At 39.7% G+C, this 22,328-nt stretch overlaps 1 protein-coding gene across 2 annotated transcripts in view; it reads right to left on the bottom strand.

Annotated features, from left to right (window-relative positions):
• The window catches only part of MACF1 (microtubule actin crosslinking factor 1), a gene marked incomplete at its 5' end in the record, with an annotated part of 306,545 nt that overhangs the window by 119,727 nt on the left and 164,490 nt on the right, over positions 1-22,328 (bottom strand). For both annotated transcript variants that reach the window (XM_080921389.1, XM_080921388.1), the window contains 18 exons: positions 2,072-2,160; positions 2,418-2,570; positions 4,611-4,709; positions 4,954-5,061; positions 6,474-6,557; positions 7,306-7,468; positions 8,105-8,298; positions 8,887-9,025; positions 9,797-9,975; positions 10,229-10,398; positions 10,732-10,915; positions 11,574-11,700; positions 13,414-13,568; positions 15,492-15,644; positions 17,737-17,862; positions 18,870-18,965; positions 19,741-19,845; positions 21,622-21,783. In XM_080921389.1, coding sequence (XP_080777515.1) covers positions 2,072-2,160; positions 2,418-2,570; positions 4,611-4,709; positions 4,954-5,061; positions 6,474-6,557; positions 7,306-7,468; positions 8,105-8,298; positions 8,887-9,025; positions 9,797-9,975; positions 10,229-10,398; positions 10,732-10,915; positions 11,574-11,700; positions 13,414-13,568; positions 15,492-15,644; positions 17,737-17,862; positions 18,870-18,965; positions 19,741-19,845; positions 21,622-21,783 — 2,486 coding nt within the window. The remainder of the gene's footprint in view (positions 1-2,071; positions 2,161-2,417; positions 2,571-4,610; positions 4,710-4,953; positions 5,062-6,473; positions 6,558-7,305; positions 7,469-8,104; positions 8,299-8,886; positions 9,026-9,796; positions 9,976-10,228; positions 10,399-10,731; positions 10,916-11,573; positions 11,701-13,413; positions 13,569-15,491; positions 15,645-17,736; positions 17,863-18,869; positions 18,966-19,740; positions 19,846-21,621; positions 21,784-22,328) is intronic.

The raw sequence follows: 22,328 nt of genomic DNA on the forward strand, positions 1-22,328 counted from the left end.
CCTATCCACTCATTAACTAGATAAAAACTGGATCTCTAAGATCTCACCTGATGCCAAATATATCCTGTGAGGGAGAGAGAATTCCACAGACATATAGAAATCCTACAGGCTTGTAATTTTCCTCAGTATGTCCCTCAGAAAATCCAGGTAGAAGTCCTCAGTTAATCCCTCATCATTTTGCCCGAACACTACCCTAATCCTCAATAATATCTACGTAAAAATAAGATACAGATAGACCACTAGCTATTACTTCTCTTACTCTTGGACCTCACTCTCAACAAAATTACCTTGACACACTCCTTTCCTGAGACTTTATCTTCAAACTGCAGGGAAAAACTGTCTGGATTAAGATTGTACTTTCTATCTACCAATTACTTCCAACCTCTCTCACTCCCCTCCTTCCTACTATTAGTTCTTTGCTGTACTTAAGGCAGTCTATGAACACAGAAGTGTCTCCCACCTTCTAAGGAAAAGGTTTGTGGGAGTGCATCCTGTTTCTCATTACTTGTTGATGCCTTCCTTCCTTTCTTGTACTCACACTTTAAGAAAAAACTGAATTTCAGTTCCTCTGCCTCTCATTTACTTACTGTTCATCATATTGACTTTGACTTCACCCAACAACCTTTCATCAATATCAGCAAATGTTCCAACTGCCAAATATATTACATATTCATCAATCTTTCTTGACTTTTGAGCCCTCCCTCCTCTTCTGAACTTTCTTGGGTGATGAGGTATTATTCACTAACATGTTTGTATTCCTTCTCTTAAGTTGGCTTTACAGAGAAGATCTGAAAGTCCTTTTAGATTAATTTACCCTTACGATTTCTACTACCTTAGTAACTTAAATCTTTATGCCTTCCTACATAGCTGCCCACTAGGAATCTTTGATTGAGTCTACCTAAGGCATAAATAAAGTAATCCATGAATCTTACTACATACTAGGTAGGCATTTCCACCCTGAGGCTCTTATAGGCTCTCATATTCAACAATGTCTAAACTACATCATTCTGCAATTCACTCCTTGGTCTGTGTTTCTTACCTGTCAGTGGCACCATCCTGCAGTCAGCCTATGCTAGAAGTCTAGAAGGGCTGCTGGTTTGTTTTGTTATGAGACAGTGTTTCACCATAGCATTGGCTGGCCTACAGCTCACTTTGTAGATTAAACTGGCCTAGATTCAGAGATCTACCTGCCTCTGTTGGGATTAAGGAAATGAACCACTAGTCTAGCAATTTGTCTAATGTTTTTCCATGTGACCAAACCCATAGAATCACCATCTTTAATATAGTTTTTAAAATGTATACATTTATTTATTGTGTGTGCATTTGCACAGGCACTTGCAGATGGAGGTCAGAGGAAAATCTGGGGAAGAGTTAATTTTCTACTTCTACCCGGTGGATCCTGGGGACTGAATTCAGGTTGTTGGGCTTGGTGGTAATCACCTTTATGTGCTGAATCATCTTTTTTTCCCTTACAACTTCATTTAAAAAAAAGATACATATACAGATTATTAAAAGCATTTTAACATAAAAGTATATGAATATATTGTGCTGAATCATCTTGCTAGCCCCTTAATACCTCTTGAACCTGTCACCTCTGTAACCTACTACACTTCTTGCATTTATTAGTTTATGCTTGCCTTTCATCTTCTCTAATCCCCCAATGTCAATCATATTGAAGTTTTGTCCCATAGCTGAGGTTAAAAAACAAAATAAGACAAAACAAACAAAACAAAAGTTCCTCAGTACAAAATACAAGGCTCTTATTGCAGGAATTCTCTAGTCTAATTTCTCTTTTAAGATTCAGCCTGCTAATTATGTGTGTTGGGAGCCTCTGGACTCAGAGAAGATGGACCTAACCCTGGAGAGACTTGGGGCCCTGAGAAGTAGGGAGGTCTGGTGGGGTGGGGGTGGGGAACATCTTCTTGGAGACAGGGGTGAGGAAGTTGACGGAACAGGAGGCTTGGGGTTAAGAAGGAGTGGGATGTGGACTAGGAGGGGGATAAAGTCTGGATTGTGAAAAAAAGTGATTAAAGAATAAAAAAGAAAAAGAAAAGATTCAGGTCAGACTCACTTATGACCATGCTTAGCTAAGAAGATCTGTGATGTTTTAATGGCCTCAGAAACTTGTTCTTTCTTGGTTGTCAGCTCTTCTGCCAGAACCTAGTAGTAGGAAAAAAAAAAAAAAAAAACTCTTTTTTTCAAACTCAAGACATAAGAGTCAAACACAATTTCAAATACATTTTCAAAAACCAAGGAGAAAATACAATCTGTACAATTACAAATGGGCCACAGATGTTTAAAAGGGTAGATAAATACACAGGCAGCTGAAGTTGTGTGAGACTTGTCTTTAGAGCAGCCATGGGAACTGTTCCATGCACGACTCTACCTGTGTAGAGAGAGATGAGCTTTCAACTCACCTGCTGCTCCAAAATGGCCTTCTCAATGTCTGCAGATGCACTAGTGCGAGATGAGGTAGTTGTTCCTTGTGTATTTCTTGCCAGAGTAGACACCCAACCCAAAAGGTCTTTAACCTTCTCCACATGTTCTTGCTTTTCCTCCTCCACCACTTTCTGTAACAGGAAATGGAAAGTGCTGTGATCAGATAACTGGTCTAATGTTATTTTCCAAAGCCAGACAAGAACTACATTGTTCTTTATGTACAGAATTTTGATAGTTTAATAATTCCTAGACCCATGAGTAAACAGAGAGACTACATGGAGTAAGTACTGACATAATGGGCAAAAGATACACATTGCTATCTAATTCCCATAGCATGCCTATGAGTATTTGAAAACTTAGCTTGCAAGGATCTTTTTGTAATTACAAAAAGACTGCATACTTATTACATAGGACCAAAATGGGAATGGAAATAAATATTATATATGAGTCTATTTCCCCAGAACTTCACACATAAACACAGTTCTAAATTGTTTCTATACAGTGTTGTACCTCTGTTGTATACATAGTTCTTACTAAAATCATTATATCTAGTATATTAATATATTATAAATCACTTTCTATGCCAATTCACTAAATCTGTTACATTATTTTTAATAGCGTCATAGAATTTTACTGTATACATTATAGAAATCTCTTTTTTTTTAAGACTTATTTATTTATTATATATAAGTACACTGTAGCTATCTTCAGACCCAACAGAAGAGGGCATCAGATCCCATTACAGATGGTTGTGAGCCACCATGTGGTTGCTGGGATCTGAACTCAGGACCTCTGGAAGAGCTGTCAGTGCTCTTAACCACTGAGCCATCTCTCCAGCACCCGGAGATTTCTAATATCTCCAACAAATTATGGCTCACTGAAGATTTTCACTTATTCCATGTAGTTTGAATGAGACTGGTATATACAGACTCATGTTTTGATTACTTGGTCCCCAGATGATGAGGTATCAAAAGACTTGTAATTTCAACAGTGTGTACTCTGCTTCTTCCTGTTCATAGATCCAGATGAACTCTCACAGTGTCATGCCTGCCTGCTGCCATGCTCCCTCCCTTGGTGATCACAAACATTAACCATCTGAAATTGTAGGCCCCAAATAAAGTCTTCCATAAGTTGACTGGGCCATGGCATCATACCATGACAACAGAAAAGTGACTGAGACACATCCCTTTCTCTAATGAAAGTACTTAAAGCTGAGAGTGACAGGCATATTTATATATTCTATATTTGAAAATTTTCACCCACTAAAATTTATTTAAAACTCCAAAGGTTACTCAAAAATGATGCAGTGATGATAAGAAACTAGTTGCCCGGTGCCTATACCATTATCTGAGGTTCTTTTGTCACACTGTACAGTGGTTTGAATGAGAAATATTCCCCCATAGGTATTTGAGCATTCAGTCCCTGGTTGGTGGGTGTTGTTCAGGCAGGTTATACCATCTTTAGCAAGTTGAGCTTTGCTGGAGAAGTGTGTCACTGGGGTGGATTTGGAAGTTTATAGACTCTCCTCACATTGCATTCCCTTTCTGTTTCCTATATGCAGATGAAAATGTGATCACACAGCTTCCTGCACAGCGATGAGCATAAATATGATGGGGATAAATCTTACATCATTGATAAACATTCTACAGAAAAAGTTATAGTGCTTCCAAGAAACAATAATACACATCAAATAAAGTGCCTTTAGACAAAAATACACACAAACTAGGCTGTATTATGTAACCTGAGGCTTATAGAAAGTAACTATTTCCTCTAGGAGCATGGTTTAGTATTAACCAACAACCAAACTTTCTAGAACATGATCACTATAAATGAAAAAAGATTGCATGAACTTTATCTTTTAAAAGATGAGGCATGGGAATTTTAGTATATAGTGCTAGGATCAACTTGAGGACTTAGTATGTGTTAGCTACAAGCAATACTAATGAGCTACACCCTCTGCTTGAGGCATAGCTTTTTGTTGTTGTTAGTTTATAAAGACAGGGTTTCTCGGTGTAGTTCAGGCTGTCCTGGAACTGCCCTGTAGATCAGGCTGGCTTACACCTGCTTCTGCCTCCCAAGTGCTGGGATTAAAGTCATGTACCACCAAGCCTGGTGAGTCACAGCATCTTTAATCATTCTTTCAACAAGGATGGGGACCCAACCATTCTCACCTCTTCCTCTTCCAAACGCCGGAGAGCATCACTGATATATTTTACATGCTGAGTTGTTAATGTTACCAAAGCTGTGTATCGAGTCCTCAAGTCCATGAACTATACAGTTTGAAAGAACAATTTAGATAAGTTAATATCCAGAAAAGTACAATTCAACAGTTGAATAAGGAAGACTACAGAAATATGGGACAAATGAGAGCTTTTCAGTTTTTTCTCCATTGATTAATTTATTTATTCACTTCACACCTATCACAGCCCCTTCCCTCCTCTCCTCCCAACCCACCTTGCAAAGCCCCTCCCCAGCTCCCCCTTAAGGTTCAGGGGCTTCCTACCATCCACTCACCTCCTGTGTAATGGCATCTGAAGAGGAAATCATGCGACGGCGCTTACCCGGAGATTTCTGCTGTGACTCCACGAAGGCCTTGTACGTCATTAGCTGCAACTCATAGTCCTAAGAACAGAAGAAATTTGACTACCTTTACTTAAGACTTCATACATTATAAAAAAATAAAAAAGACAAAAAAACCCTAAAACAACAACAACATAGTATTTTCTTGCTAGACTACATTTAGTGTTTGTTCCAACTATTGGTTCACAAACATTGGGCCAACATGTCTGTCAGAAATAACTAATTCTATCTCTATAAATGATTGTGGCTACTTATAATAGTTTTACTTACTCTGAAAATTCAAGTTCTTATCTATCTATCTATCTATCTATCTATCTATCTATCTATCTATCTATGTATCTATCCATCCATCCATCCATCTATCTATTATGTACCCTAAGGTGGGTTCAAACTCCCAGTATAGGAAAAAAACAAAAACATAAAACAAAAAACCATCTCGAGCTTCTGATCCCCTGCCTAACCCTTCCAAATACTAGCGTTAAATGTGCACTGCCATGTTCAGTCTTATGTGATACTAGAAACTGAAGCCAGGGCCTCGCACTAGGCAAGCCTCTGTCAAGTGAATAATAGCCATTGCCCAGTTCTTATTCTTTTATTAAAAAGTGTATCATAAGATATGATTCCTTTAATTTTTTTCATTGGCCATACCAAAAAAAAAAAAAAAAAAAAAAAAAAAGAGTGTGTGGCCTATAAACTCAGTCTGTGGGTCATTACTTGCTGAATCCTGAGTTTTTATTCTGTGATTTGATTGATGTCCAACTCTTTGATCTCACTCTTGGGGAAACTGAAGTTCAAATAGGGAAAGTGGATTTTCCTAAGTAACTCAGTACAGATTAGAAACTGTTTAGGCCCTTTTCTCATTTTACTATGTATCCTGTGCTTCCTCTGCAGCCTGTAGAGTGCTTAGCTTCCCACCTTCCACATGTCCTTCATGTAAATAGTACCTTACTGACTTATTTATCTTCCTACTTCTACTTTCTCAAGTTCCTGATACCCTTCCCCACCACCTCAGGACAAGGTTTCTCTGTGTACCTTTGGTTGTCCTGGAACTTACTCTATAAACCAAGCTGGCCTCAAACTCAGAGATCCGCCTGGCTCTGCCTCCTGAGTGTTAGGATAAAAGGCATGCACTACCACTGCCTGGCTCCTGATACCTTTTCTAAAAAACAAATATGTTCCTCTGACCAAAATCTTTCAAGTATACAGACCCAATTTTTCAAGTGTGGAAATCATCTGGGTGACCCTTATGAAAATGAGGAACCAGATCCAATAGGTTGAGGGTATTTCAAACAGCATCTCAGGTAATAATGTCATTACTGGATCAGAGAAAACCTCTACGAGATGGGAGCCTCTCAAAGACCTATGCATAGTCTGTCCAGAGGAAGACTTACAGTGATAATGTAACTTTCCTACGCTGGGGATCATTTATTCCTTCTGGGATATGGTACAATTACCTTCACAATAGTGGAGTACTGCTGTGAAAATTTTTGACACTGGTCCAGTTTTGTCTGATTTCTCTCAATTTCAGCAAACAGTTCCTAGAAACCAAAGTATCATATCATCGATTATCATCACTAACCATTGAGAACTTATATACTCTAAGGCAGTGAATCTCAAACCTTAGAATCATCACAGTCAGAAAGACTAGTTAAAAAGACACAGACTGATGGCTAGATGGATTTTTAACATGGTTAAGGTGATACTGATGCTGCTGGTACTAAAGAACTACATTCCTTTAATATTTTACATGTAGAACTTCATGTAATTTCAGCAATTACTAAAAATCAAGCAGTTTAAAGGAATAATAAACTGTGTTTATTTTAAGGATAAGGAAGTAGAATACTGAAAGGTAATACATTTCATCAATGTTTTCTAGCTAGTAAATAGTACATAAGCCAGAACTGTAGTCAAGACAATTAAACTCAGACTTCATATACTTAAAACATGGTATTAAACAAAGTAAAAGAAAACACCTACCAAAATGTTTTAAATAATTTTCTTCCACTCATAGTTTTTCAAACCCCTACAGTCCAGTTCTAGTGTAATAAAATATAATATCAAGAAACAAAATGAAGATGTTTAATAGTTTCAATATATAGCCATAGAAATGCAGGAGGACCTAATGGGTCTCTCTCTGGCCTAAATGTAAAATCAGTATCTTTTTCAGAAACCACAAACACCAGCGGGAGCTGAGATGTCCCACCACCTGGAGGAGGTCTTGCTGCAGCACTGTCATCGTTAAGATGAGCTAGCTTCTGGTTTTCCCTGACTTGCAGCCATACTCACCGTCTGCTGACTAAGCTGCTCTGACAGCACTCTGCTATCCTCTGCCTGGCCTGGCTTCATCATTTCCTGCTGGGCAGTGGTTTCCTCAATCCACTTGATTAGAGTCCCATGGCAGGCTCTGTAATCTCTCAGCACGTCCTGGATACTTTCCACCTCAGATTGCCTGGAGGAATGGACGGAAGCACTGTTAACACCCTAGCGTTGACATAGATAAAGTGCAGTCATTCAGGCTTCCAGATGGGTTCAACCATGGAGGACACAATTTCACTTGGGAATGAGTGACACAAGGCTGAGTGATGTCTATGAATGAACCCAGGGCCCTAAGAGTGAGTAAAACTAGTCCTAAGAGCTCTGAAAAACTCTATGGAGCCAAGCATCTTGAGATAATTCCTGTCAAAGTTTTCACTTATATCTTTATTTTACAGAGTATCTGTCAGTGTACCAGGATTATGATTTATAAAGCACTGTAATTTCTTGTAGCAGAAAGTGAAGCAAGATAGAGGTTACTATCTTTAGATATCTGTCAATCTCATTAGCTTTAGGGTAATAAATTTAAGTAAAAACAATACAGACTTATATGAGTTGATTAAACTCCTATCCCCACATATTTTCCTTCCCTCCTTAGCCTAAGAAAAACCAAATTTCTGTCTTTACTAGTCATACCCATAGTTTGATGTCAAGGCGATACATGATTGGACAGTAGAGAATGGTAAAGTGGGGAAGAAGGAGAAAGCGGAGATTCAAGATATGAATACTAAAATAGTTCATAGCTGGTTTTGTTTAAGCTTGAACCCCTTACCGGGTCTCCAGCTGGGCAATGACACGGTGCCACCGCTCCTGTAGCTGAGAACCTTTCTCCTGATAACGCTCCAAATCCAAGTTTGGCTCTGATGCTGGGTGACGGAGCTGTGCTGCCACTTCCTTGGCCTTAGTGATCTCCTCATCCAGGACTGAGAATACTGAATTCTTGTCCTTCACATCACTAAGCCAGTGCTAGAAAACCACAAGAAACAGGTCAAACATTTTTCTTGCTAAAAGAGGACTAAGGCAAGCAAAAGGACAGTGTCTGCAGTGGAGCTGCCACTGTTCCCTGTGACCCAGGAAAGGACTCTACTGAGAATAGACTCAGCCTTTTCTTATGCACACTGGGAAGGCGGGGCAAAAATGTCAAATGGGAGAACGGGGATAACATATGGGAAAATGTGCAGATAGATTTCATGTTTGAAACCTGACTTTACTACATATAAGCGATGAGACAAAGCACATGTAGCTGGCTAGGTCTTGTTTTTCTCATCTGTCAAGAGACAAACCCCTCCCCTAGCTCATAAGAGTCCAGTGAGGTCACAGTAAAGTGCTTTACGTTTCCTTGACATAAATGTTGGATATGTTTAATTAAGCCATGATTGGACAAAAGAAAAGGTTTTCTTTCTTTTCCCTTTTAGCCTTTTCTCTTCCCCTTTTACTATATATTATTAAAATAATATTAAAACAACACTGTGCTAATTTAAGTCACCCCAACCTGAATTCTCTGCTAACTCTAAGCAATGGTGAATCAACTTCTTAAGGAACTAGAGAACCAACCTGCAATGCGGTTCGATGGGACTCCAGAGCTGAGAGGTCTGCTGGCACAGCTTCTTCTTGACTCAGCTTGATCTCATAACCTTTGACCAACAGTTCGGCATCCTGTATGCTCCGCACTATAACATCAATTGTCTTTAGCCTGTGGGGATAAAATCAACTCTTTCATTAGCACTTTACTGCTTTTCCTCTGAGACAGGATTTCTCTATGTAGACCTGGTTATCCTGGAGCTCACTGAGTGGACCAGGCTAGCTTTGAACTCAGTCTCCCTACCAAGTGTGTGAGTTTTTAAATGTGGATTACTTAAGCTCACAAACTACAGTTGCCCAAATCAATTTCACCACATTAAATGCTGACAAGCTTTTGTAAAAGTGGGAAAGCCTGCTCATGCACACTGTCAGTTTAAGCTAATTCAGAGTGAAGTTCTAAGTGGCACTGGGATATGCTACCTGTGGTGGTAAGAAGGCACGAAGCCAAAAGTCTACTTGAAACCAAAGGATCTAATATCTGCCATTGTTCAAAGTTACAGGTAAGGAAGAGTGAGTGGGGAAAGAGTTTCAAACACTAATGTGTGGTATAGTTTTTATTATTTGTCTCTTTCCATTTTCCTTACCATCTGTAAGTGCTGTTTCCAGAGGTGTCCAATCAAATAAAACTGAGGTAAGAAACAGACCTAACAATTCAAACTTATTCATCACCCATAGCACTGACACTTGTTCAGTCCGAATAAATTTATTCAGTGTTACTTAGGAACTAAAGTCAAAATCTCTCAGCCGAGACACCTACTCTTCAAGATCTGTAGTCTCTCTGGATCATTCATGGAACAATCTCAATAGAAAATGACTGCCCTTTGGACCTAAGACTTCAGCTTACTCATATTGATAGTAGAGAGGTCCCAGACATGGCACTCACTTATTCAGATAGACAGTAGACAGACCATAGACGTGGTCCATCTTCTCTACCATTAGGTTCAGCTCTGAGCGCAGAGTTGCGACACTTGAGCCTGATGGAGACTGCTGGAGAAAGACGTTGCACTTTGTGGAAATGGCATCCAGATCGGACCTCACGTGCTGCAAATCCTCCTGCGTGTGCTATCAGGAACAATGTGCACAACAGAGATGGAGATGCAAATGAACAATGTTAGAAAGTAGTCCTTATTTTCAATAGGAAACAAATCAATTCTTAAGTCCTATGTTTCCACAGTAAATGGCGCTTCCATAGGCAGCAGGGATGGGTGAATTCCTGAGCAGGACTGTCTTAAGTCTATTGCCTCACCTCTTAGAAGCCACATGTTTACATCCTAATTCAATCTAAAAGGAGTTACTCTTCCTCCAGGCAGCTCACCTCCTGCTCTGCAATCTTCAATGTGATGTCCTGCCTGGCATCTCTGTCAGTCTTAGAGCTGGCTGTAGACTGGATTTGTTTGAGCAGCCTCTGCTCACACTCCTCCAAACGTAGTCGGATATTCTTCAGTTCTGAGATGTATACCTTTGCCAAAGTCTCTTCTTTGTCCTCTGTGAACACACAAGCACAGATCAGTAAGCTCCACCTGAAGACAATAGAGCTAAGACAAAGGGCACCACTGGCCCCAGCAAATCAGAAATCTCATTGATAAAAGCAAGGTCTTACTTTGGAAATATCCTGCCTGACCTTCGAGTTCCTGCATTACACATTAGCATTAAGGTAATGTAATGTAACAGGCTGATTATCCTTAACAACCAAAGTATCGTATTCCACAGTACAATTTTGAGAATTTATCTTTGTAAGACTGCTTGTATTTGGGGTTTGTCAGTGCCCTTCAAGGCTTTCCTTTTACCACTATCCCTCCCTCTGCCTCTTGCACATACCATTCTCCATTGATTTCATCAGGTGCTGGAAGTGGGCTTTACAAGCTTCCACCTCCTCCTCTATTCGCAAGCGATCAGCCACAGAGAAGAGGGCAGAGTCATGACTGTCCTGGAGAAAGTCTTCATAGTGGGCCTGGAGGTTCTTCATAACCTGGTGGCATTCTCCTGGTGCTAAGGAACGAAGCTAAAGAGAACAGAATAAATTGCAATAGAACAGAAAAATACCACTTTCTCCCTCCTTTCTTTTTTACTGATTCTGTTGATTCTATAAACATATATACAAAAACATACAATCAGCTGGGCATAATGGCATATATCCTACCACTAGACAGACACAAGCAGACAGAGTGAGTTACAGGCCAGCCAGGGTCACAGAGTGAAACCTTGTCTTGAATGAATAAATAATTACTATAAACATGTTGATGTTCAATAACCAAATTCATCTATATAATCAACATTCAGCAACCCCACCCCATACTATCCCTCAAACTCCACTGCATAATGTTTCTTGTCTTTCCTACATTCAGTTTTACTATATAATCTATGTTGGCCTTGAACTCATTATCCTCCAATCTCTAACTCCAGGGGCTAGGATTGTAGAGGTATGCCAATAGTTCCAGCCTGGATGTAAATTAATAAAAGTAGACTAGTGGTCACTCACTAAATACTCTGCCTTCTCTTACACAAGAGTGGCACCTTCTTCTCAGGTCCCTAATTCTGAAATAGCTTCCTGGACTCAACCATACCTTATTGGTCTAGAGGAAAAGTTTCAGAACTGAAAGAACAACTTTTGACAAAGCTTACCAACCAGGTATCAGCCAAAGGTAACAGCTTTCAAATACCTTTTCTAAGTTCCAGGATTGTATGGTGTCAAGGTCCTTCCGCAAGTAATTCCAGGAGATAAGGCTTTTGGTGTTAATGTGTAGCTGGTGCCAAAGGGCCATCACCTTCTGGTAAGACTGTTCCACCCTAGACACAACAGAAATAATGGAACTATATGTTAGAGATGTGGCTGCAGAGCAGAGCTGTATGCTAAGAAGAAAGAGAGAGCTAGTTCTGACCACAAAGATAATTTTGGGATTTATTGGGAAATTTCATTTGGATTGTCTATGGAATTGTCAAAACGTACTTCCTGTAGAATAAAAGTTGCCTGAATGTAAGATGATTACAATTCCAAGGAGACATAAAAGGAACCCTAAGATGAAGGGGAAATGAATGCTAGAATCAAGCTAGAATCAGGCCTACAGAACAAATCCACATGGGGAGAGGAGAGCAAATGGGCCAAGAAAGGTTCCAAGAGAAGCTATCTGTGGCAATTGGCAATCTTGAAGAACCTTTTGGAGAAAGAAAGCAAGAAAGAAAGCAAGAAAGAAAAAAAGAAAAAAAGAAAGAAAGAAAGAAAGACAGACAGGAAGGAAGGAAGGAAGGAAGGAAGAAAGAAAGCAAGAAAGCAAGCAAGCAAGCAAGCAAGCAAGCAAGAAAGAAAGAAAGAAAGAAAGAAAGAAAGAAAGAAAGAAAGAAAGAAAAGAAAGAAAGAAAAAGAAAAAGGAAGGAAGGAAAGAAGAGAGAAAGAGAGAAAGAAAGAAATGGGGATGGAGGGGAACTTGAAAATATATCTTTAATATGCAGATAGAAAAATAAGCAAATCCAAATAAAAACTGTTACTCTAAGGAAACAATTACTAACCCACCTGTCTGCTCACTTACTCCTTTATTCATGTAATTCAAAAACCATTTATTGAGAACCTACTAGGTACCAAGAATGGGTCTAGAATTATTACTGAATTGTTACAGGATTTTTTATTACAGTGTGGACCTTGAGATTGTGTTATTTACAAAACAAAAACAAAAACAAACAAACAAACAAAAAAAACCCTCTGCTGACAGTTGTGGTACACACCTTTAATCCCAGTGAAGTCAAAGTTAGACTGTAGAAGAAAGCACCTCTGTTTGAAAGTGGTGTCTAATTGAGTGGCAGACAAAGTGAGAAATCAGAAAAAGATGTAACAGAATAGGCTGTGTCCAAGCTATTTAAAAGAGCAGTAACTTCTAATCTTGCTTCTAACCTTGAGCTACTTAACTAACCCAAGCTACTAACTCTGAACTACTTACAAGTAGAAATAAAAATGAAAAAATACAAAATAAAGAGAAATAAAAAAGAGCAAGATGGTTTTACTGGAAATTTTTTTACAGAGACAGTAAGACACAGGTGAAGACAGAACAAGCCAGAGAATGGGAAGGAGCCAGAAGATTAGAACAGAGTGCCAAGTCAGTATGAGGCCAAGCAGAGCAGTTCAGGAAAACTGAGAGAGAAGCCAGATTGAATCGGTCAGCCTGGAGAGGTGTTTGAGCCAGAACAGTTGAGTTAAATTAGCCAGCCAGGATTCTAAAAGAATTAGAAAGGGTGAGCTTATTCAGCTGTAAGTCTTAGACGTTGAAAACATTTAGGCCTAGATTACATTGTATGGAGGCTAGAAGCTTCCAGGAGTAAGCCTAGGTTATGGAGACAGTAAACCTTGGAGACAATTACTACAGGAGAACTTAAAAAAAAAAAAAAAAAAAAAAAACACTTTTGCACTGGATTATTTCGCCTGAAGAGATTTATTAAGATCTACCTGGCTGACAGTGGGACATGATACACCTAATAGGAGGTCTGTACCAAACACCAAAGTGCCACAGTTACCTGCTGGCCATTTCAATGGCCTCCTTATTGGGTGGGGGAATGAGGAAGCAGACTGAAGGCACCATTGCCTCATTCCCTGTAGGGCTGATCACCTTCCATTTGGTCCGCTGAGAATTATCTTCCAGCACACATTCATCATTTTTGCAAATAGTGATCTGAAAAGATAAAGTCACAAATTATTGCTACAGGGAAACCAATAACCACTATTACCTGGTGTCTGATCCTAAGGTTACATACAGCATGCTAAGAAAAAAGTCTTTTTTTCACTGTAATGATTTGTATACACTTGGCCCAGGAAGTGGCACTACTAGGAAGTATGTTCTTGTTGGAGTAGATGTATCACTGTGTGAGTTTTAAGACCCTCATCCTAGCTGCCCGGAAGCCAGTCTTCTCCTAGCTGTGTTCAGATGAAGTTGGAGAATTCTCAGCTCTGCCTGCACCATGCCTGCCTGTACTCTGCCATGCTCTTGCCTTGATAATAATGGACTAAACCTCTGAGCCAGCCCCAATTAAATGTTGTCCTTTTAAGAGTTGCCTTGGCCATGGTATCTGTTTACAGCAGTAAAAATCCAAACTAAGACAATCAGTGGGTAAAGGTCCTTGACCTGATTATCTGAATTCAATTCCTGAAATCTACATGGTGGAAAGTAAAATCAACTCCCGAAGGTTCCCTTCTGACTTACACTCATATGGGAGCACAGCTGCACCAGGGCATTCATGTATCCCTTACAAGCATATACCTAAGCACAAAATAAATGTTTTTCTTAGGCTCAGTGCTTGAAGTGTTTGCTGTGCAAGTATGAGAAACAGAGTTCAGATTCTTAGTGTTGCATGAGTGCCAGGAGGACAAGGCAGACCACCTGTTATCCCAGTGGTGGGGAGCAGAGAAAAGAACCCAGGGCAAGCTGCCTCACTAGACTAGCTCAATCAGTAAGCTCCAATTACCAGGAATCTCTAACTCAGTAAATGAAATATAGCATGATAAAAGAATCTCTGTCCTCTGCATGCACAAGCACCCTTGTTTACACATATCCCATCATAAAAACACATACATTCATGCATATATACCATACATGCTTACATATGCAAAAAATAAAAGTTGCATTATCAAGGCAGTATTTCGTTCACTGTCCCTTGCAAGTATGTTCAAATAAATCTATTTCATTCTTTAAGAAAGATAAAGAAAAGGGATAGAGGGAGTGAGAGGGAGAACTGGCTCACTACCACTTAGTGAGTACCCCTGAAATTTATAAATTCATGTCCCTTCAAATAAGTCAAGGAAAGGAGTATTGATCAAGTTCCTGTGGCATGTAGAATGACTAACATGTGAATTTCAAGGAGACCTTAAGATATCAAGAGCAGTCTCTGCACCAGCACCATAGAGTAGGGTTGCCCTCATGTTCTTCCTACCAGGCTCCTGAAAATGCTTGATCATTTTCAATCATCACTTCTTTACCTTAACAGACAAATAATAAACGTGATCTGTTTAGAAACCCCTAACTAGTTCTTTGAGTCTTTACACTATATAATCTAGGCAGGTCTGAACTTGAAGTGATCCTCTGCCTCAGCCTCCATAGTGCTGGAATTATATGTGTATATCAACTTTCTCATTTCACTCAGAATCTTGTATAATAAAGTTTTACTCAGTGCATGCTATGTGCATCTCCAAAATGTAACAAGTCCTATTCCATCAACACTTAGGCAATGAATGAATGATAATGCCAATCACTAAGCTACAAAGGATTTGGGAGGGGGGTTGTTTTATTTTGTCTTGTTTTTTAATGATGAGAGAAATATTTTTATACTTAAATTCCCATTTTCAAACACTCTTAAATAGGACTTTTTCTTCTACTACTACTACTTCCTCCTCCTCCCCCCACCTCCCTCTCCTCTTGCTACCTCTATCTCCTTCCCTCCCTCCCAAATACATAGTCTCAAACTGGCCCAACTGACTTATCCTCTGGCCTTCATAAGCACGGGGTCTACAGGCTGGGTCTCCCCTATCAGTGTAGCTCTAACTGAAGGATTCCCTTCCCGTCTCCTTTCCTCTAGAGCCCAGGTGCCTGCTCCACTCGAACCTCAATCTGCCGGTAGTCACAGATGGCCTTCACAGATAAAGTGCTCTTCAGCACATGGTCTGGATTGCGTGGCTTTAGCTGAACAATGGTTTTTGATCTCCCAACAAGACTGGCAACAGAACTCTTGGACTGTATAAGCTGCTCCTTTTCATCCTATAAAATAAGAAAACCAAAAAGACATTAATGGTGGTATTCTGAGTCACTAAGCCAATAATGAAAATGCAGTGCTCCGCTCCCTGAGAGAATATTATTTCTCAGTTATATAGGGATACTTAGTGGAGCTATCTTATGCAATGATATAAACAAGGATAAGGAAAAAGGAGACCCTCTGTCTTGGTTCCAACGCTTTTGTACTTTAACTTTGCAGCTTTCTCCTTGTACTCTAAACAATGACCAATAAAGCCACATGCAAGAAATAAATAATGAAATAAAGAAATAACTATCTAGCTGCCAAATACAGCTACATAACTAATTAAGGACTTCCTCAAATATAGCTCAGAACAAATGCTGTTGATGAAAGTGTCATGACAAATGATCCATGTATATTTGATTGGGTTGAACAAAGTATCATGCAAAGTCAGAATTCTAAAATCTTTGTAAACCCAATTACCTTAAAAGCTAATAAACTTGTTAACAAAATTGGTAGCGATATACTACCAATTCCATTGGAGAGTAAATGATAACTTGTTATCTACTGGCCAGGATGTTCCAACCCATGGTGAGGCATGAAAGTCCCCAGAAAGAGAACTTTCTTAGGATGGACAGGGGTGGGATAAGAGTAAAGAGTTAATAGTGTTAAGAAATACCATTAAAAGATTAAGAATATGCGGTAAAGAAAAAGAAATTCTTAAATAAACTACCTGTGCCTGTCCCCGGGAGCATGATTGGAAGAAATACAACTTTAACTTATTAGTTAAGAAGGAGGAATGGAATAAATCAGGGAGACAGCCACATTTCTGTACTTGAGAGCTGGTCTACCCATTCCAGTTTCCTTGCAACAAAGAGGTCTAACCCATAAGCCAAATATCTCTAGCTCCAGAGACCAAGTGCTCATCATGGTAAAAGCTCTGAAAAGAACCAGAAGCCAGGACAGGTGCACTGGAACCTGGTGAACAAGCTGAGGAGCAGACCCAGGTGTGACTCCATGTCCCGATGATGCCGCCAACCCGATGCCCCTGACCTGGAGAAGAGGTAACAGAGCAGTGACCACCCTCCTCGAGAAGAGAAGATATGACAATTCCAGAGGAGTTACCCTATGACTGGAAGGTACTCTGTGGGAGGGAGGAGATCAGAGCCAAGGATGACATTCCTCCTTCACACTTGCAGTACCTCCAAGAGAGACATTTTAAAGACAGTAACTGTAAAGTTAGGTTTTATCCTTCATTCCAAGTTAACATTCCATTTGCTCAAGTGAAGCACTGAATGTAAACCTACTCATGGGTTCACGATATGTAAAATTGTTATTTAAAAAAGAAGGAAAAAGAAGAAAAGAGAAAAAATGAAAAGAAAATTAGGCCAATGCTAACAGTGATACAATGCTTGCATGTCATTCATAAGACTCTTAAGTCAATTCCATAAAAATGTCCTAGATTCACCCACAAAATAAATAAACCAAGTAAATAAAACTGAAGGGAACCAAAACAAAAAAGCTTTGGGTTATTCTGGTTCTCATATTTAAAGTCACCTCCTGAGATGCACAGTAATAGCCCTGCTGCACACACCTTGAGATGCAGCTGGGCCCTTCTTGCTGATTCTGTATAATGCATAATATTATATTAAAAAGTGGGCAAACATTATATTACTTATAAGTAAGATGCTAATGTGGGCCTTAGTAAAACTAAAATGAACTTTCTAATATCTCCTCATTACCAAAAGAAAGCAGTCAAGGAAGAAAAATCTGGCTCAGATTTCTCTTTCTATGTTTCAGAAGGGAAAAAACAAATCTGATGACACTCAATCCCCCACTGCAATAACACAGGGATGATGCAAAGAGCACAGGGCAGCAAGTGGCTCAGAGAGCAGTTACAAGGACTTTACCTCAGAGTAAATCCAAAGAAATCCCATTAGCAACGTCTTCAGAGAAGGAAAACAGAAGAGATGACAAAGCTCACTAGACAATTAGATATGAGCCACATTTCATTGAACAGCCCACTGCCCTAGAGCTTTCAAGGATATGAATTTCACCAGCAGCTGACACAGTTTACTGTTTCTCAGAAGCAAAAGTCCCTACCCAGGCAACACCCACCATGGAGTCCTGTAGCAGATCCTCAAGGCGGGACAAACTGGTGTTGTGGTCACAGGTATATTTTCGTTTGATGGAGTCTTGGAGGTTTTTCAGAAATGACTCCAGGTCTCGGGCATCACTGAAAAACTATGGAAACACAAGGAAAGAATAGCTAGTGTTCACTGCCTCAGCACAGTAGGAGGTTCACAAAGAAGCAATCTTATGTGCCAAGTTGAGCAAAACTAATCACACTCTCATGGACCCAGAAGTACAAGCCAGAGGGCTTTCAAAAGCAAAACATAAGAGATGCTTTCAGGTAAGACTCACTAGCTCCTATATGAAAGCTAGCCTGTCTCACCCTTCTTAATGTCTGTGTAGTGGCAGCACTTGGCCTGAGGCCTACTTCATGAAATAACCTAAATAAACTAGTGTTTATCTCACTAATGAAATTATATGACCTAACGTAAAGAGAAAATAACTTAATTCCTCCTTCATCCTCACCTGAAGCAAAATGATGTTGTGATAGGTTGGGGGCAGGGAGAATCTTAATATTTTACAGGTCTTCTCTTTAAGGGGTAGTCTATGCCTCCTTCTCTTGAAGCAGGCCACAACAGTGTGGTTTGCTTTCATCAATGTCATACAAATGGCAGAAGCAGTAAAAGTACAGCACATAAGGATGGTTTTCTCTTGTTACTTGTACATCCTAGATCCAGGGTTTTCTTCGCATGCTGTCCCCTAGCCAACTCTTAGACATGTGACTAATGCCATTTGGGATCTAAAACCCCTTCCTAACTAGAGCTACCTGCAGCCAGGTATTTGACAGCAAGATGAAGAGAACCAGAGAAGAGAAAAACCACTCAGTTGAGCCCAGTACAAATAGTTGAAAGAACTAAAATTTTAGAGTCCATTTCTACCATAAAAGATGAGTGATATGATGTTACTTGTTGGTTTGTTGGTTGGTTGGTTGGTTGGTTGGTTGGTTGGTGAGGCAGGATCTCATATACCCCATGGCTGACCTTAAACTTCTGATCTTCCTAACTCTATCTCCTGAGTGCTAGGATTACAGTATGTGATATTCAGTTTTACCATATAATATATTTTTAACCTAATGTTTGGCATAAGTATGTACACTACTACCCCCACCACCACCATACCTGGAAATAAGCTGAATTCTCTTTTACATGTTGTTCAACACATAAGCACAACTGCTTCATCCACTGCAACTGTGACTGGACGGCAGCACTGTATGCCTGTAACAGCCAAGCACAAGAGCAGAGGGCTTGAGTTTACCAGACTCAAAGTATACGTGTGAGGCTCTTTCCAAGTACAAGTCTGCTACCGACAGAGGAGAAACTGGAGAGGCACAGGATGGCTGACTGACAGCTGGGCAATGCTTCTCAGGAGAAAAATGCTTGCCTTTCATCAAACACAGATTTGTTAAAAGGGGTTACCCAGAAAAAGCCTATCCTATACTCAAGTATAATTAAATGACCACCCCCCAAAAAAGTCACAAACAAACAAACAAACAAACAAACAATCCTTCCCCGTTCTTTTACTGCTTCTTTCTCTGGGTAATAGCACTAGACCAACAAGTAGGATGTGGGACTAGTGGTAGCTCAGTAGTTAAGTGTGTTCATGCTCTTGCAGAGGACCTGGGTTTGGTTTCCAGCGCCTACATGGTAGGTCCCAGCATCCAACACCAATTTTAAGCATTTACAGATACCAGGCATGCATGTGGTACACAGACATACATGGAGGCAAAACACTCATACACATAAAATAAAAATAAGTAAAAATATTTTTAAAAAGGAAGATGAATCAGTTATTTTTAAATGATGAAGAGTGGCTTTTTAAAAAATGATACAAGCTCCTTCAAAAACAGTCAAAAGTCAATAAAATAAAACAAAGAATGGAAGTTAATCTGAAACAAATGATGTGGCATTTCCTCCAGGCCAGAGAACAAAGCTCCTGATCTCGGTATTTTTATCACAATCTTTGAACTTCACACATTTTAAAATCACAAACCTCCACTGTTTGCTTAGCAGGGTGGTTCTCAAGTGACAACAGTTCTGCTGTATCTTGTAGAGAACGAAATACATCTTGTTTCCCTTCCAGTTCCATTGTCAATTCCTGCAAATTGAATTTAATTTTATAGAATAAATGCTATTGTGGAAGAAGAGGCAACAAAGAAAACAGTGTTCCCTGCCTGACTTTAAGGAGCCTATAACAGGATTGATGCCAAAATACAATGTATAAACTGCAAATGCCCAGGTATTTCAGAAAAATACAACAACAGCAAAAAATGGAATCAAGGGGAAGAGATTCACAAAGTACAATAGAACCTGAGCTGGCCTTGAGTAGACTGGGAGAACTCAGGAGGCACAGGAAAGAGCAAACATGGTTAGAATGCTAGTTAGCCAGCACCATACCCGTGCCCCACACTGGAAGAGAGACCACTGATGGCTTTGTATCTCTATAATGTCAGCTCAAAATGTCCTCTTCTTACACAAAATTCTATTAATTAAAGACACAATTTAAATGCTGGTTTTCCCATGAACTCTTACTATCAGATTTAATGTCTTCTTCCTTTATGCTTCAGAGCATGTTCTGTGTATGGCTAGTGGCATCACAGTCTCCACACTCACTATTTACAGCATCAGAACACCGAGTCTTTCCTCTTCTCTTCAGAGGGTTTGTTTCTAGGTCCTTCTCTAATCAGGCAACATTCACATTTTTTAGTAACTGTAGATTAATGGAACTAAACCAACCAAAGTGGGTGCCAGTAGAAGAGTGGTCTGTTTGAATAAAGGATTATAAAATGTTTTAAATTCCCATGTATGGGAATACTGAAAGTAGCAAAAAGAATACTCCCACTTACTTGTCTACTTCATTATAAAGAATAGAACGAAGAGCAGGAGATATGGCTTGGTGGTTAGAACACTGGATACTCTTCCAGAGAACCCAGGTTCAATTCCCAACACCCACAGGGTAGCTCATAACTGTCTGTAACTCACATATGTGGTACACAGACATTTATGCAAGCAAACTACCCATACACATAAAATAAGTTGTTTTTTAAAGTTTAAAAAGGAGGGGGTGGGGGGGAGACAGGCACAAAGAAGAGGGAGTAGAGAGAAGGAGAGTAGAAGGCATTGCCCCATCAATGATGGATATTCACGACCATTTACATGTTAAGAGACCAAAATGTTAAAATAAGAACTCAACTATTATAGAAATCTAAAAGTACAAATTATTTAAATGTTAACTCTTGTATAGTAAGACACTTTGCTTAGATTAGCTTATTAAGTCTTACTCAACTTTTTATACAACCTTTTCAAATGGTTCTTATCCCATTTTTACAAGGGCTGGGAGAGACTAAGTGCCTTGCCCGAGGTCACAGACTTAGCTAGTGGACAAATAAAAACTTGAATTTAGATTCATCATACCCTATAATCTTAACAACAAAGACGTATTAATTTCTGAAGTGTCTTGACTTGCAGACTGCAGTGCTATGTACTGAAAACTTTCCAAACAGATCCACCCAAGGGCTCTTGCTCTCCATACACCTTTCTCACAGAACACATGCAATGAGCAGGGTCCCTACTTCTAGCTGTCATCATGGAAGTCTTCAACAGTGTTCTCACCCTTCCTAACACTGTAACCCTTTAACATAGTTCCTCGTGCTGTGCTGACCACAGCCATAAAATTATTCTTGTTGCTACTCCATAACTGTAATTTCGCTACTGTTATGAATCGTAATGTAAGTATTTTTGGGGACAGAGGTTTGCCAAGGGGTCTCCACGCTCAGCTTGAGAACAGCTTCTCTGGAAGTAGAGCCTTTGCTGACTATGTCTCTGTCTTCTGCCACTGCTATTAAACATGACGGTCTTGCTATGTGAGACTCACTGAAAAGTAGGTTTTCTTGGCTGAGATATTGGGATTACTGTCACTCCAATCACACGCTAGCTCTTCTTCCTCCTTCCCATTCAGCCAGATCAGTTCAGCTGTAGCTCTGGAAACAAATTTGTGCAGGCTCTGAAGGTGCCTCATTCGGAAGCTAGAAGTCTCCTGGACAAAGCAAGAGTTAAAAGATTAGCCTGCTAGCCTTTGCACCTGGAGAAGGCAGCACAGCAACATCTGGAACAAACAGCATAGTGCTTTTGTGTTAAAGTGCTAGAATTTAAACCTAGGGCCTTAGGCATGCTAAGTAGTAATATACCTCTAAGACACATACACACACACACACACACACACACACACACACACTAAGGCCACTTTTAATATCTGAGTCCTTCTCCATGGACTCAAGTTTTATAGTTTGATACAAAACTCCCTTGGTCACTATCATTCTTATGCTGGAGAGTGACTCACAAGGCTGTTGTGAGGGTTCCTGCATAAAGAATGATCTTGGCTCATCCTACAACAGACAATCTCAATAGAAGAGAACAAAAAGCAATAAACAAAAGAGGAATGGTCTCCATCAGTCTAAGCTTCTTAGCTTTGGCATCTTAAAATATGAAGACTGGTTTTACTTGTTTATAGTTTTCCAAAGCAGTAGTTTCTGACCCTGTGAGAATCTACAAGCTTGCTGTGGTCCTATGATATTGGCATTT

The sequence above is a fragment of the Micromys minutus genome (assembly GCF_963924665.1).
Source record: "Micromys minutus genome assembly, chromosome: 9".
NCBI lineage: Eukaryota > Metazoa > Chordata > Mammalia > Rodentia > Muridae > Micromys > Micromys minutus.